Source organism: Pipistrellus hanaki (assembly GCF_964339955.1).
Source record: "Pipistrellus hanaki genome assembly, chromosome: 11".
In the NCBI taxonomy this organism is placed as follows: domain Eukaryota; kingdom Metazoa; phylum Chordata; class Mammalia; order Chiroptera; family Vespertilionidae; genus Pipistrellus; species Pipistrellus hanaki.
The window spans coordinates 24,832,749-24,848,218 of record NC_140513.1 but is presented as its reverse complement, the minus strand read 5'-3'; the positions used below and the strand labels follow the sequence as shown (position 1 = coordinate 24,848,218).

Genomic DNA, 15,470 nt, shown 5'->3' with positions numbered 1-15,470 from the left:
CCATCTGAAGAAAAAGAATAGTTATCTGCAAATAACAGCAAAGTAAATCTTTGCAGAAGAAAGAAGAAAATTCTAAAAAATAGAATTAGTGAAATTTTGTTTTTATTTTTGAAAGAGAGAAAAACAGATTTGTTCCACTTATTTATGCATTCATTGGTTGATTTTTATATATGTCCTGACGAGGGATTGAACCCGAAACCTTGGTGTATCGGGACGACACTCTAGCCAAGCCAGGATGAATTAGTGAAATTTTAAAATTCCATAGCAATACCCAATTGAAAGAAAAATGTGTCTTTGAAAAGATAAATACAATTGAAAAACACTCATCAATCAAGAGAGTGCCCAAATATACAATGTTAAAAATGAGCCCTCCCTGGTTTGGGTCAGTGGAGAGAGCGTCGGCTTTCAGACTGAAGGTCCGATTCCAGTCAAGGGCACACGCCCAGGTTGCAGGCTTGATCCCCAGTAGGGGGTGTGCAAGATGCATCAGTCAGTGATTCTCTTTCATCATAGATGTTTTTATCTCTCCCTATCCCTTCTCTGAATTCAATAAAAATATATTTAAAAAAGAAAGAAAGAAAGGTGGGGGGTGGGGGGGGGCAATGACTTCAGATGCAAAAGGTAGAGTTTGTAGTTTTCCGGAAGTAGTAAAATAGATGGTTTGGACCAACCCTCTGAGAATAATTTTAAAGACTAGAGAAAATATAAATATTTAATGTAAGATATAAAAACCTTATTTGGAAGGCTTGAGACAATGAGGAAATTGTAGGGCCAAGAACTGCAAAAGGAGGGAAGCCAGAGATGTGAGCTCACCATTGTAGCCAAATAAATCTAGCAATATGATAGAAATGAAAAGTTGGTTTGACTTTTCATTTGGTTTGACTTTTATTAGAAAATAAATTAAAGTAAATCACTACCTTAACATCTTAAAGGAAAAATATAATGAGAGAATTTCAATTAATATTGGAAATGTTTCATACAGTTTAACATATTTTAATGAAAAAGAAACTTAGCAAATTTGTTGTATAAGAGAACTTCCTTAATCTAAATAATAGGAATTTGGTAGCTTCAATGACAAAAAAAACTCTATAGAATGCATTGTATTTAATGATGAAATGGGGAATACATTCTTGAAGATCGAAAGAAACAGACAAGAGTGGCTGCTAAATTAACATTTCTATTCAATATTGTACTGAAAGTCCTAGCCAATGCCGCAAGGGAAAAAAGGTAATAAAAAAGAAAAGAACAATTGTTTGTAGATATATTATCAACAAAGAAAGTCAGTGCATCTCAATAAAAATACCAATAAGATGTCTTAGTAGGACCTGATATACTATATCTAAAATTCACTTGGAAGAGAAAGCATAATATTAGCCCCTGAAAAAATTTATAAAGCAGTGAAGGTATCTTACCTTGCCACATATCAAATATACTTTTAGAAATTAAAATAGTGTGGTAATGTTGCATAGAATACAACATAGAGTACAAAAACAAAACATATATGATAATGATGGCATTTCAAACAATGAGAAAAGCGTAGGCTTTGATATGGGGACAAAATATATACACATTTGTTTTGTTAATCCTCACCTCAGGATATTTTTCCATTAATTTTTAGAAAGAGTGAAAGGGAGAGGGAGAGACAGAAAGAAAGAAACATCAATGTAAGAGAGAGACATAGATTGGTTGCCTCCAACACAAGACTGGACCAAAGTTACAACTCATGCCATGTACAAAAATATAATTGGATTAAAACAAAACAATGTTTTATAGATCTCCTATTTATAATGATTAAGGTTATTGATTCATTTCCTGTTATACAAGAAGAAAAGTCCATTTCATGTCTCTTCTGACTAACAAAAAGAAATGTGTTTATACACCATCTAAAATTATAGACATTAATTTGAATACTTCTTACTCATGATGATCAGTTGGCACAAAAGTCCATCAGATATAGTAAATATTTGAAGTCCACTAAAAAAAAAAAAAAAATGGTGTTTATGCAGATGCCCTTTGAAGGATAATTTTATGATTACTAAATATGGGGACAGTTTGAATTTTTCCCTCTCCAACTTTATCTAAAAAGCTTTTTCTGAATACAAAAGTTTGTCTATTTGATATTCTATCTTTTGCACTTTCAGCTTAAATGTACAAAATTCCACTTGTTATTGGAACAATAAATTGAGGAGACTGTAGTTTCAAAGACTCATGATTTTATTTGCTAGATCTGCTTCTGAAAGAGCAGTGCCCACAGAAAACTGGACTTAACCAAAATCAATAAAAGACAATGGATTTTTAGAAATCAAAATGAGGCTTGTAAAAGGTTTATGAAAATATAACTTTGTAGCCGAGACCGGTTTGGCTCAGCGGTAGAGCGTCGGTCAGTGGACTGAAAGGTCCCGGGTTCAATTCCGGTCAAGGGCATGTACGTTGGTTGCGGGCACATCCCCGGTAGAGGGTGTGCAAGAGGCAGCTGGTCGATGTTTCTCTCTCATCAATGTTTCTAGCTCTCTGTCTCTCTCCCTTCCTCTCTGTGAAAAAATCAATAAAATATATTAAAAAAAAGAAAATATAACTTTGTAATAGGGAAAGGTTTTGAAAATAGAGACAATACTAAAAAAACAAGGAAAAGATAAAGACTATATATGTCTAACTGATAGGATATATACTTTTTCAGTGCATTTTAATACTGATAAATACAAAATTTTATTGTATAAGATTTTCTCTCTGCGTTGCTTCATTTCAGCTTTTCTCATTTAAAAATATGTTTTGGAGTTCTTTCATATCGTAACCACATAAAACTATTATATCTCTTTTAAAACTCAGTCATCCATCTTTCATATACATTTAGGTTTCTTTCAATTTCTCCTTACAATGAAGCATATATTCCTTGTATTTATGGATGATTATGTGTCTAGATAAGTGCCCAGAAAAAAAATTGCTGAGTCAAAATATATGCACATTTGAAACTTGATAGATACTTATACTCCTCAAACATAAACTATACCAGTTTGTATTCCACCATAATGTATAAGAGGACCATTTCCTACTAGTGCCAATAGTGGATATCATTAGTATTTTAACTATTTCCTACTAACATGGGCAAAAAGAAGTTACTCACTTATAGTTTGCATAATTATAAATAAATATAAATAACCAGAGAATAGTAGAAAACTAAACAAAAGAAATGTGTCACTTGCTTTCAGGTCAGTGCTGACGGTTGCTTGTGAACAGACTGAAGTTCTGCTTTTTGACCCTATATCATCTAAGCACATAAAAACACTTTCTGAAGCCCATGAAGACTGCGTAAATAATATCAGGTTAGTATTATAGTAAAAAAGTGAACGTTATTATTGTCACCAAAAATATTCTGTTTTGGAAGTTCATGAAAATGTGTAATGCTTTGTCGGTAGTGCTAGACATACAGTATACATTTGTGAGTTGTGAATTTTATCCCTTGTGAAATTGATCCCTTTAATTATAAAACTTATTGTTAACTGTTTTGGATTAGAATCTTTCTGAAATACATTTTTCACTTCCACATGATTTTCTTTTTCTCTTCATATATTAGAATCATCATTATGAACCTCATCTAGTATGATAATAGTCTTGTATTGCCTTTAGGCTTTGGCAGTCCTGTTACTTAGCTTGTTTCACCACGAGCTCCCAAATTCAAACTATTGAGGGGAAAAGGCACATATGCACAGAGAACTTCTTTATAGGACTGTTGGAAGCTTCTTAAATTCTCAGTAATGTGGGAAATAGATAACAGTTGAACAGCTTGGTGGATTAATATGCAGTCATTAAAATGATGGTCCCAAAGACTACATATCAACATATATAAATACTTGGGATAATATAGATTAAAATCATGACATAAACTACAAATGTGACATGATGCAGAAAAAAAAAAAGATTAGAAGGAAATATTTTAAAATGCTAACAGTAGATGAGTTAGAATGGATTATGAGCAATTTTATAAACTATGTAGAGATTATATTACTTTTTTAATGATTACTTTTAATTAAAAAAACAAAACTGTGGAAATTACTTCTAGTCAAGATGACTTACTGAGTTTTAATGTAACATCTATGCTCTAAACACATCTGAGAACAAAGAATTAAGTAGCACAAAAGATATGCCCAGGCTGTGAAGCAGTAGACGTCTTTGTGGGCCGGAAACTGAACACAGAAAAGTGCCAGAAGTGCTTCGTGTGAGAGGGAAACCGGAATCACTACATGAAGCCAGGGGTTTTGTTGGAACGTATATCTCATTTGTGAAAGGACGAAAAAGGAAAAAGCTGTTAACTACTGGGGCTATAGTTTTAGTTGATAAAGACAGACTCATGACCAGGAATTGATTAAGTCATTATTGAGTCAGTGATTGAATATATGTGATAGCTTCAATATCATCATGAAACTGCAGGTCTTAATATTATTATAAGGTCTAGTTGTCATTTAGGGGTCCAGTAATGCAAAGTGGGGCCAACTAAAAACTATCAAATAGGTGGGGAGAGAGAAAAACAAAACAAAAAAACCTTTTACTACTCAAAATGTGCCTACAACCCAAATCGCAAAACTCATGAAGACATCTAATATTAATATCATAACAAAATCAGCAACTAACACAGGCATTTTCTCTGGATGAAATTAATTTATGGAGTAGTCCAACAAAGACTTTACTTTAAAAAATAAATTATTTTTTTTATTTTTATTTTTTTTGACTAGGTAATACATGCAAGAGGTACAAAATTCAAAGGTACAAAAGGGTAAACAGTGAAAAGTAAGTCTATCTCCCACCTCTGTCCCCTAGCCACCCAGTTCCCCTCCCCAGAGGCAACCACTATTACCAGTTTATTGCTATCTTTTCTGAGATAGTTTGTCCATATGCAAGCATATACATACTCATACATAAATACATACATACACTTTTATATAAATGGTAGCATTCTATACATACTATTATGTACTTTGGCGTTTTCACTTCAAAACATATTTAGAAATCATTTCATATTAGTATCCATGAGGTGATATTATTCTTTTTAACGGCTGCATAGTATTCCATTGATTAGAAGGAACTTTAAAGCATTTTTAGGATGCTCAAAGAAATAAGTTGAGGGGTACTTTCTTGAAACAGAATGAAACAAAAACAGATTAATGTGGAAATGAACCAATTAGAATTCTTTGTAGTTGGTATATAAAAACACAGTAGATGAGATAAATTTACCCTTTACAGTGTAAAATTAAAGTTTACACCATTGGTGATAGAATTAATGGGTTGGAAAATAGTACTAAAGATTTCTTCTAGAACACAGAAAAAAGATACAAATATGAAAGAATAGTTAAAAGATATAGAAGATTAGTTGAAAGACTCCAATAAATATATAAGAATTACAAAAAAAAAAAGAGAGAAGATGCAGAGATTGGTGGAGAACTAATTTTTTAAAAAATATATATTTTATTTATTTTACACAGAGAGGAATTGAGAGGGATAGAGAGTTAGAAACATTGATGATAGAGAAACACTGACCAGCTGCCTCCTGCATATCCCCCACTGGGGGTGTGCCACAACCAAGGTACATGCCCTTGACCGGAATCGAACCTAGGACCTTTCAGTCCGCAGGCCAAGGCTCTATCCACTGAGCCAAACCGGTTTCGGTGGTGGAGAACTAATTTTTGAAGACAGAGGGGCACAGAGACAAGTAATTCTTAGCACTGAAGAGGGACCTGAGTCCTTCCATCAAGAGTAAGATTCTAGAATATCAAGTAGGTTAAAGAAAAAAAAATTCACATCTACAATAGATAGGTTGTAGTGAAACTAGAATATCAAAGATAAAGAGAGCATCATAAAAGTCACCGAAGTTAGAAGCCAGATAACCTACAGAGGTATGATAAGCTAACAGAAGGTTTCTTATCAGCAACAATTGATGCTAGGAAGAAATGGAATACCTTAAAAAATACTAAGGCAATACCATGTCATATCCAGGTAAACTGTTATGTTAGAGTAGTGTTTGTCAACCTTTCTAATACTGCAACCCTTTAATACAGTTCCTCATGTTGTGGTGACCCCCAACCATAAAATTATTTTCATTGCTATTTCATAATTGTAATTTTGCTACTGTTATGAGTGGTAATGAAGATACCTATGTTTTCCAATGGTCTTAGGTGACCCTGCTACTTTTAGTTTTTTTTTTTTTTTTTTTTTTTTTTTTTTAAATATATATTTTATTGATTTTGTACAGAGAGGAAGAGAAAGGGATAGAGAGTTAGAAACATCGATGAGAGAGAGTCATTGATCAGCTGCCTCTTGCACACCCCCTACTGGGGATATGCCCGCAACCAAGGTACATGCCCTTGATCGGAATCGAACCCAGGACCCTTCAGTCCCCAAGCCGACGCTCTATCCATTGAGCCAAACCGGTCCCGGCTACTTTTAGTTTTTTATAAGACCATCTGAAAACACAAATATTTATGTTACCATTCATAACAGCAGCAAACCTGCAGTTATGAAGTAGCAACGAAAATAATTTTATGGTTGGGGGTCACCACAACATGAGGAACTATATTAAAGGGTCGTGGCATTAGAACAGTTGAGAACCATTGTTTTAGAGTGAAGAATTTTAATTAGGTGAAATGATAAATGATATTAATTATTATTAGCAGAAATATAATTAGGGGCTTTATAGGGGGTACATTTAAAATAAAATTAAAGTTCTTGCCGAAACCAGTTTGGCTCAGTGGATAGAGCGTCGGTCTGCGGACTGAAAGGTCCCAGGTTCAATTCCGCTCAAGGGCATGTATGTTGGTTGTGAGCACATCCCCGGTGAGGGGTGTGCAGGAGGCAGCTCATCGATGTTTCTCTCTCATTGATGTATCTAGCTCTCTATCCCTCTCTCTTCCTCTCTGTAAAAAATTAAGAAAATATATTTTAAAAATTAAAGTTCTAATTCTGGTCCCTTAAGTAATTTTCTAGTTGCATTAAAAAAGAAATCTTTAAAATTAAATTTTAATAATACATTTTAGATAACCCAGTATGTCTAAACTATTATTTCAACATGTAATCAGTATAAAATGTATTGAGATGTTTTATATATATATTTTTTTCATGCAAAATCCAGGGCATATTGTATATTTAGGGTACATCATTTCAGACTGGCTACATACCAAGAACTGAAAAGTCACATGTGGCTAATGGCTACCAAATTGAACAGTGTAGTTCCAGAGAGTAACAAAAAATAGGTTGTACCCATATTTTTGGATACTTATAGGAGGGGTTTTGTTCAGTGGGAAGATATAATAAGGTCTCTGTCTTGTTCAGAAAAATAAAATAAATTCAGAACAACGTTTCATTAAATATATATACGATAAAAAACTAAAAGTAACTAAAGTAATAGAAGTACAGTGTACAGTTTCCAAACCAGCAGAAGGGAAAAGAGAATATTGAAGACAGAAAAGCTTAAAAAAGTGTTAATAATAATAATAATAAATAATAATAATAATGATAAAGCAAAGGAAAGATAATTAGAAAAAAGAAGTAGAAATAGTTCTAAATATATGTGTCGTTCACAATGGGTATAAATGGGTAGATCTTATTAAAAGACACAGAAACAGCAATTTGAATGAAAAACAAAATCATTTATATATTCTCTATAGAGATACCAAAAATGCCCAGAAATGGAAAAAGAAAAGTGATGTAGGTTATTATTGGACAGATGGAAGACCAAAGTCTTTAATAAAGATAAAATGCAGCAGTACATATTAAGAAAAGGAAAAATCCACAATAAGATATTTATAAATATGCAACTTGAAGTATAAAAACCAAAATGGAGTGATAAGGAATTATAAATCTACTAGCGGTTCAGTTAACGGATTTGTGTACTTGTGGGGTCCCTCAGCCTGGCCTGCGGGGACTGGGCTGAAACCAGCTCTCCGACATCCCCTGAGGGGCCCCCGATTGGGAAAGGGCGGTTCTCAGGTGACACCCCCCGGAATTGGGCTCCCTCCTCTCTGGTTCCAGGTGCGTCTCTCCTGTGTTGGGCATCTGCCTCCCGGTGGTCAGTGTGCGTGATAGCTACTGTCTGGTCAGCCTGTTGCTTATATTGTATATTACTTTAGTTACTTTTAGTTTTTTATCATATATATATTTAATGAAACGTTGTTCTGAATCTATTTTATTTTTCTGAACAAGACAGAGACCTTATTATATATATAATTGCATCCAAAACTAGTGAATCAAGCAAATAAAAAATGATGCTATAAAAGATAAACTAGAAATGCTTGATAAAATTTTAACTTTTGCCTTGCTGGCATGGCTCAGTGGTTGAGCATCAACCTGTGAACCAAGAGGTCATGGTTCAATTCCAGGTCAGGGTTATGCCCGGGTTGCAGGCTCGATGCCCAGTGTGGGGGAGGGCGGGCAGTAGGCAGCCGAGCAATGATTCTCTTTTATTATTGATGTTTCTATCTCTCCTCCTCCTTTCCTCTCTGGAATCAATAATAAATATATTTTAAAAAATTTAAAGTATATATATTTAATCCTCACCTGAGGACTTTTTTATTGATTTCTTTTTTAAGAGAGAGAGGAAGGGGAAGAGAGAGAGAAACATTGATGTGAGAGAGAAGCATGGAATTGTTGCCTTCCACACTCACCCGACTAAGAATTGAATTCACAACCTAAGTATGTGCCCTGATTAATCTATAAATTTAGTGCAGTTTTAATCAAAATATCAAGTTTTTATAACTTTATTTTAAAATTCATATTGAACAGCAAGGACCAGGAATATATGAGACTGTTTTGAAGAAGACTAAGATGATAGGAGTACTCACCTCTCCAGATATCAAATATGGTCTTAGGACAGGGATGGATTAGGTGACTAATGGGACGAAACAGAGCTTCAGAAATTTAACATATGACAGCAGGGGCATTATATGGGAAGATGGAAAACAGAGAACTGGTTATACATATGAAAAAATTAAATTTTTATCTCATACCATAACTAAAAGTAACTGCCAGTTAGATTAAATACCTAATGATGAAAGCAAGCCTTTAAAGCTTTAGAAGAAATATAGAATATATTATACCCTAAGTATAAAAAGGATTTTTTTTTAAATATACAAAATGCACAAGCCATTAAGGATTAAAAGTTCAACTGCATTAAAATTTAAAACTTTCGCTGAAACCGGTTTGGCTCAGTGGATAGAGCGTCGGCCTGCGGACTCAAGGGTCCCGGGCTCGATTCCGGTCAAGGGCATGTACCATGGTTTCGGGCACATTCCCAGTAGGGGGTGTGCAAGAGGCAGCTGATCGATGACTCTCTCTCATCGATGTTTCTAACTCTCTATCTCTCTCTCTTCCTCTCTGTAAAAAATCAATAAAATAGATTTTTTAAAAAAATTTAAAACTTTCTTATAACCAAAGACATAAGAATGTGAGAAGATAAGCTATAGGCTAGTGGGAGAAAATGTTTTTAATGCACATAACTAAAAAATGGATAAGTACCCAGAATATGTAAGACAATTATTCTGGAACAAAATGACAGAGAATCACATAAGAGAAACTGAAATAAGCAATGAATATGGAAAGATTTTCAAGCTTACTACCGGTAGTTACCATGGAAATGCAAATAAAAATAGCAGTGAAGAAACACCAAAGATGTTGAGAAATAGAAATTCTTAGATATTATTGATGGAGTATAAATTGGCAAAATTAATTTGAAGAGCAATTTTGCAATGTCCGGTAAAATTGAAGATCAATTAAAAAAAAAATTACAGCACATGTGAGCAAGGAGGTATGTTAAGAAAAGGTTCATGCCGAAACCGGTTTGGCTCAGCGGATAGAGCGTCGGCCTGCGCACTGAAGGATCCCGGGTTAGATTCCGGTGAAGGGTATATACCTTGGTTGCGGGCACATCCCCAGTAGGGGGTGTGCAAGAGGCAGCTGGTCGATGATTCTCTCTCATCGATGTTTCTAACTCTCTATCCCTCTCTTTTCCTCTCTGTAGAAAATCAATTAAATATATTTTTTAAAAAAAAAGAAAGAAAAGGTTCATTATAAATTATCAGTTTTAGAAGGAAATAAATCTGCAAGAGGAAGGTAAACTCTGGTATATTTATACAATGGAATACTATACATCTGTTAAACTAAAAGAATCAGCATGTGAGATACATGTCAGAAATGTGAAGTTGAACCAGAAAAGCAAACTGTAGAATGAACTGTATGTAGTGTGATACCATTTATATAGTTTGAAAATATACGGACACAAGCTTGATGAGGGCACATGTTTCTTGGTTTGTTCTCTGCTTTATCCCCAGCACCTAGAACTATGCCTAGCACATAGTGGGTGCTCATTAAGTATTTTAAAAATAGAGTGCGAAACAATATTTTCAATTGTTTATAGCTCCATACTTATGAATCCATGGTATTAAAAAATTGTGTGGGGCGCAACAAACAAATTTTGGATAGTGGTTCCCTCTGGAGAGGGAGGGAGGGGAATGGGTTTGGGGTGGGATATACAGGGTACTTCAACTGTGTTTTTAATGTTTTTAAAAATCTGAATGATACAAAATGTTAAAATTTAATAAAGCTGGGTGGTGAGTATTAGAAGGTGTTTGTTATATTCTTCATATTTTCTCTATATTTCACAATTTAAAATTTTATTACCTCAAAAAGAAAAGACACATATCAAGTTGTTTGCCCCTACTCAAAATGGCTCTGACTAATCTGCTATTAGAATGTGTGTTCCTTATTAATGTCAGCTCTCATTTGCTGCTGTCAGTGTGCCTGCCCTAGAACCCTACACCTACAAATTTGAATTTGCTTCTTATCTGTTAGAAAAAAAAACAAACAGATTTTGAAGCTTTTTTAGAAGTATATAACTTTATAGTTTTGAGTAAGGAGTTCAGGAGTCATTGGCATGAGCTTAAATGTGTGTGTCTAATAATACTAACTTCCATTTGTTGAATGCTTACCATGTGCCAAACCTTTTGTGAAGTACTTTTCATGCATAATATGTTTAATTCTCATGGTATCCTGATGTGAGACAGATGTTGTACCCATTGTAAGGGATGAAGAAATTGCAACCCAGATAAAGAGTCTTGCCCAACGTATATAATATATATAATAAGTGGTGAAGCTGGAATTCATATTCAGTTCCATTAGACCATCTCACTACTGTTCAGAGATGAGGGCATGCACTTCCTGATTCTAAATGGTCATTTTGCACATACTTAGTAATGTCTTCTAGTTTATTTTGTAGTTTTGAGATTTGCTTATCTTATAAATAAAAATGTTGATAATTGTGGAGAGCATTTTCTTCATATTTAGGGAAAGTATATAATTTAAATTCTTAAGCTTTCTTGTAATTCATGAGAACTCTGGATTTAGATTTAAAAATCCATTTAATAACTAAGTTCCCCCAATTATGGGGTTACAGGGGGAACTGAGGTTATCATAAGAATATTTACTTCATGATATCACAGTTAAAAGACTAGTACCCGTTTTGATATCCAAGAATCTACTTTTCTTCCCCACTGTCTTTGTTGGTCTTTCCTGATTGTTATATTCCAAACGATATACTAATCAATAAGTGCTTATCCCTGGGAACATGAAATTTCTTATTTTGCAAAGGATGTAGAATTTCACAAAACCCTGAGAATGATGTTACAGAATTGATTACATATAAAATCATTGGAAAATGAGGATTTGATCGAGTTAGGCTAGTTATCAATTAGAGAACAGAAAATAATAGAAATGATGACATGATAGGTACTTTGAAAAATTATGTATTTCACATGACTGAGGAGAGCCCTTGGGAAAGGTGATAAAGCCCCTGCATATATACAGAAAATTAGGCTCTGTATGGTTATAGCATAAAACTCAATATGAAGTAAAGATGCAATTTTCTGATGTCATAATTTCATTGTAAAGATTCTATATTTCTTTTCTTTTTAAAAAAATATATTTTATTGATTTTTCACAGAGAGGAATGGAGAGGGATAGATAGCTAGAAACATTGATGAGAGAGAATCATCGACCAGCTGCCTCCTGCACACCCCCTGCCAGGGATGTGCCCGCAACCAATGTACATGCCCCTGACCGGAATCGAACCTGGGACCTTTCAGTCCGCAGACCTACGCTCTATCCACTGAGCCAAACCGGTTTCAGTTGTAAAGATTATATAAAAAATTTATTCTTAAAATAAATAAATTAATTAAAAAAAAATTCTTGTTCTAAGAATTTTCACCTTAAAAAAAAGAATTTGCACATAGTTAAATTAATGTAAGAAAGGATTATTTTCATGATTTTTAGTTCTTTTAAATAACTACTCAACACTTTCTTTTCCTTTTACAATGAAATGTTGGTTCCTGTTTAATAAAACTCAATTTCAATTGCTGTCATTTTTTACCAGTTATCTGCTGATAAAGAAGACCTCAATTTATCTATATCTCAATTTATCAAGAGTTGTTATAGTCATATGTTGGGGGGTTGATGGGGACCTACAGAGAAGTTCTATAATTCAGAAACTCATAGGTTTCAGTGTGTGTTTGAAGTGTCTCCTGCTTATTAGGGAGTTGGAGTTGAAAACATTACAACTACGTATTAACTAATTAGGCTAGACTGAGTTTTCATTTGAGTGGATTGGACCACAACTCCAAGAACTTACCTAAAACTTTACATTCACTGCATTTGCTTACTTTAGGGTAAGAACTGTAGATAATTTAACCAGTCTCCTAGCCTACATTTTTATTTTTCTATAATTTATCTACTTCCTTTACCTATGTTTCTCTAATACCAAAATAAAAAATAAAAATAAAAAGATTTTAGAGAGAATGGAAGGTGGCAGGAGGAGAAAAAGAGAAACATTGATTTATTGTTCCACTTATTTATGCAATCATTGGTTGATTCCTAATCAGGGATTAAACCCACAACCTTTTTGGAAATGACACTAACCAACTGAGCTACCCGGCCAGGGATCTAATATCAAAATTGTTTTATTTATTTATTTATTTATTTATTTATTTTTTAAATATATTTTATTGATTTTGTACAGAGAGGAAAGGAGAGAGATAGAGAGCTAGAAACATCGATGAGAGAGAGTCATCGATCAGCTGCCTCTTGCACACCCCCTACTGGGGATATGCCCGCAACCAAGGTACATGCCCTTGACCGGAATCAAACCCGGGACCCTTTGGTTCCCAAGCCGACGCTCTATCCATTGAGCCAAACCGGTCTCGGCTCAAAATTTTTTTAAAATACATTTCATTGATTTTTTTACAGAGAGTAAGGGAGAAGGATTGAGAGTTAGAAACACGATGAGAGAGAAACATATCAGCTGCCTCCTGCACATTCCCTACTGGAGATGTATTTGCAACCAAGGTACATGCCCTTGACCGGAATCGAACCTGAGACCCATCAGTCCACAGACCGACGCTCTATCCACTGAGCCAAACCGGTCAGGGCTAATACCAAAATTTTTTGTTGTTAATCCTCACCGAGGATATTTTTTGAGAAGATATTCATTGATTTTTAGAGTGAAAGGGATGGGGAGAGACAGAGAAATATTGATGTAAAGGCGACATTGATTGGTTGACTCCTGCACACTCCTAGACTGGGGTCGCAGATGGAGCCTGCAACGGAGGTGCGTTGTGCCCATGACTGGAATTGAAATCAGGACCCTTCAGTTGGCAGGCCAGTGATTTAACCACAGAGCAACCTGATAGGGCTCTAACACCAAAATTTTTAACAGGTAATACTTGGAGGTAAAAAAATGAGAAAACTAAAGTCAAAGTATTAAAGTTTTCATTAAGATAGATTTATTCAATTCAAAATTATTAGCTTTGTTTCAAGATTATATTCATTCTTGGTTTTAAAATATACTTTCATGTAACAATAATAATTTTTTCAATAACCTTATTGACAAAAAATTAAAACCTGATCACTTTATTTTTTATAAAAATCCAAGAGTTTTGGAAGCTAGCTACTTCAGAGATCTTTCTGAAATTCTTATTATGTCACTTTCTTGCCTTAAATACTTCAGGGTAGACTACTGTGGCCCACAGCAATATAATCCCACTGGGGTTTTCAATCCATATGTGCATTATTTTCTCTAGGTTAAACAAAATACCTATGTTATATATTTTCTCTAAATTTTCAAATGTATAAAGATACTCTTATGATGATGATCAACTTATTTTAAAAGTTTGACTGACTTTCAGTAGCCTTTTGTTATTACATTTTTTTGTAATTATATAATTCCTGTCATGTGTGAAACACATTAAAATGTCTCATCAGTAAAGATAAAACTATAAGGGGAAATTTTTATTTGATAATATAGTAATTAAAATTTTGATTTAGTATTGATAAGAAAACATATAAACATATAAACCACATTAAAACCACAATGTGGTTTATATGTTTTCTTACTATACTTAACACACTGTATTTGAAAAATTAAGATATATAATTGTTACTATAAAGAGATTTTATCACTCAACTAATAAAAATAATACCGCAAAAGGAAAATCAGTAAGGAACATGAATAGCAGTTCACAAAAGATATAAAATCTATTGTAATTAATATGGAAAAAGTTCATCTTTACTAAAAAAAAAAAGTTTTAACCTAAAACAAGATGATTTTTGCCCAGCCGGTATGGTCCAAGGTTGAGCATTGATAACTCTGAACTAGGAAGTCAGGGTTTGATTCCTGGCCAGGGCACATGCCCAGGTGTGGGCTACATCCCCATTGGGGGGCATGCAGGAGGCAGCTGTTCAATGATTCTCATTGTTGATGTTTTTTTTTCTCTTTCTCCCCCTTTCTCTGAAATCAGTCTTTTTAAAGAGTTTTTTTCCCAGCACTAAGCAGAATTTAAAAATATCTGTGTGGCAAGGGTTTGGAGAAAAGGACTCTCCTCACTGCTGGTGGAACTACATATTGGTATGTTCTTTTGGGGATAATTTGACTATATGTATCAAAAGCCTTACATTTTAAAACATCCCTTTTTACTTAGTAGTACAGTTTTTCTGGAAATGTATTTAGAAAAATAACTAAGGATGTGACTAATATTTGGCTGTTAGAAGATTTGTCATAGTGTGGTTTTTAAAAAATACATTTTGTTATTGATTTCAGAAAGGAAGGGAGAGAGGGAGACAGAGAGAGAAACATCAATGATGAGAGAGAATTGTTGATTGGCTGCCTCATGCATGCCCCACTCTGGGGATCAAGCCCACAACCTGGGCATGTGCCCTGACTGGGAATCAAACCATAACCTCCTGGTTCATAGGTCAACATTCAACCACTGAGTCTCGCTGGCCCGGCCATCATAGTATTTTATAATAGTAAAATATTGCAAGCAATCTAAACATCCAGTAAATGCATTTTCTTTTTTTCTTTTTCTTTTTTTTTTTTTTAAATATATTTTATTGATTTTTACAGAGTGGAAGAGAGAGAGATAAAAAGCTAGAAACGTCTATGA

The 15,470-nt window shown here is 34.1% G+C and overlaps 1 protein-coding gene across 1 annotated transcript in view; it reads left to right on the top strand.

The window, feature by feature from the left end:
• Nucleotides 1–15,470, top strand: part of DCAF10 (DDB1 and CUL4 associated factor 10) — a 35,031-nt gene that overhangs the window by 2,924 nt on the left and 16,637 nt on the right. Inside the window, exon 2 of the mRNA XM_084898737.1 lies at nt 3,207–3,320. Coding sequence (XP_084754863.1) covers nt 3,207–3,320 — 114 coding nt within the window. The remainder of the gene's footprint in view (nt 1–3,206; nt 3,321–15,470) is intronic.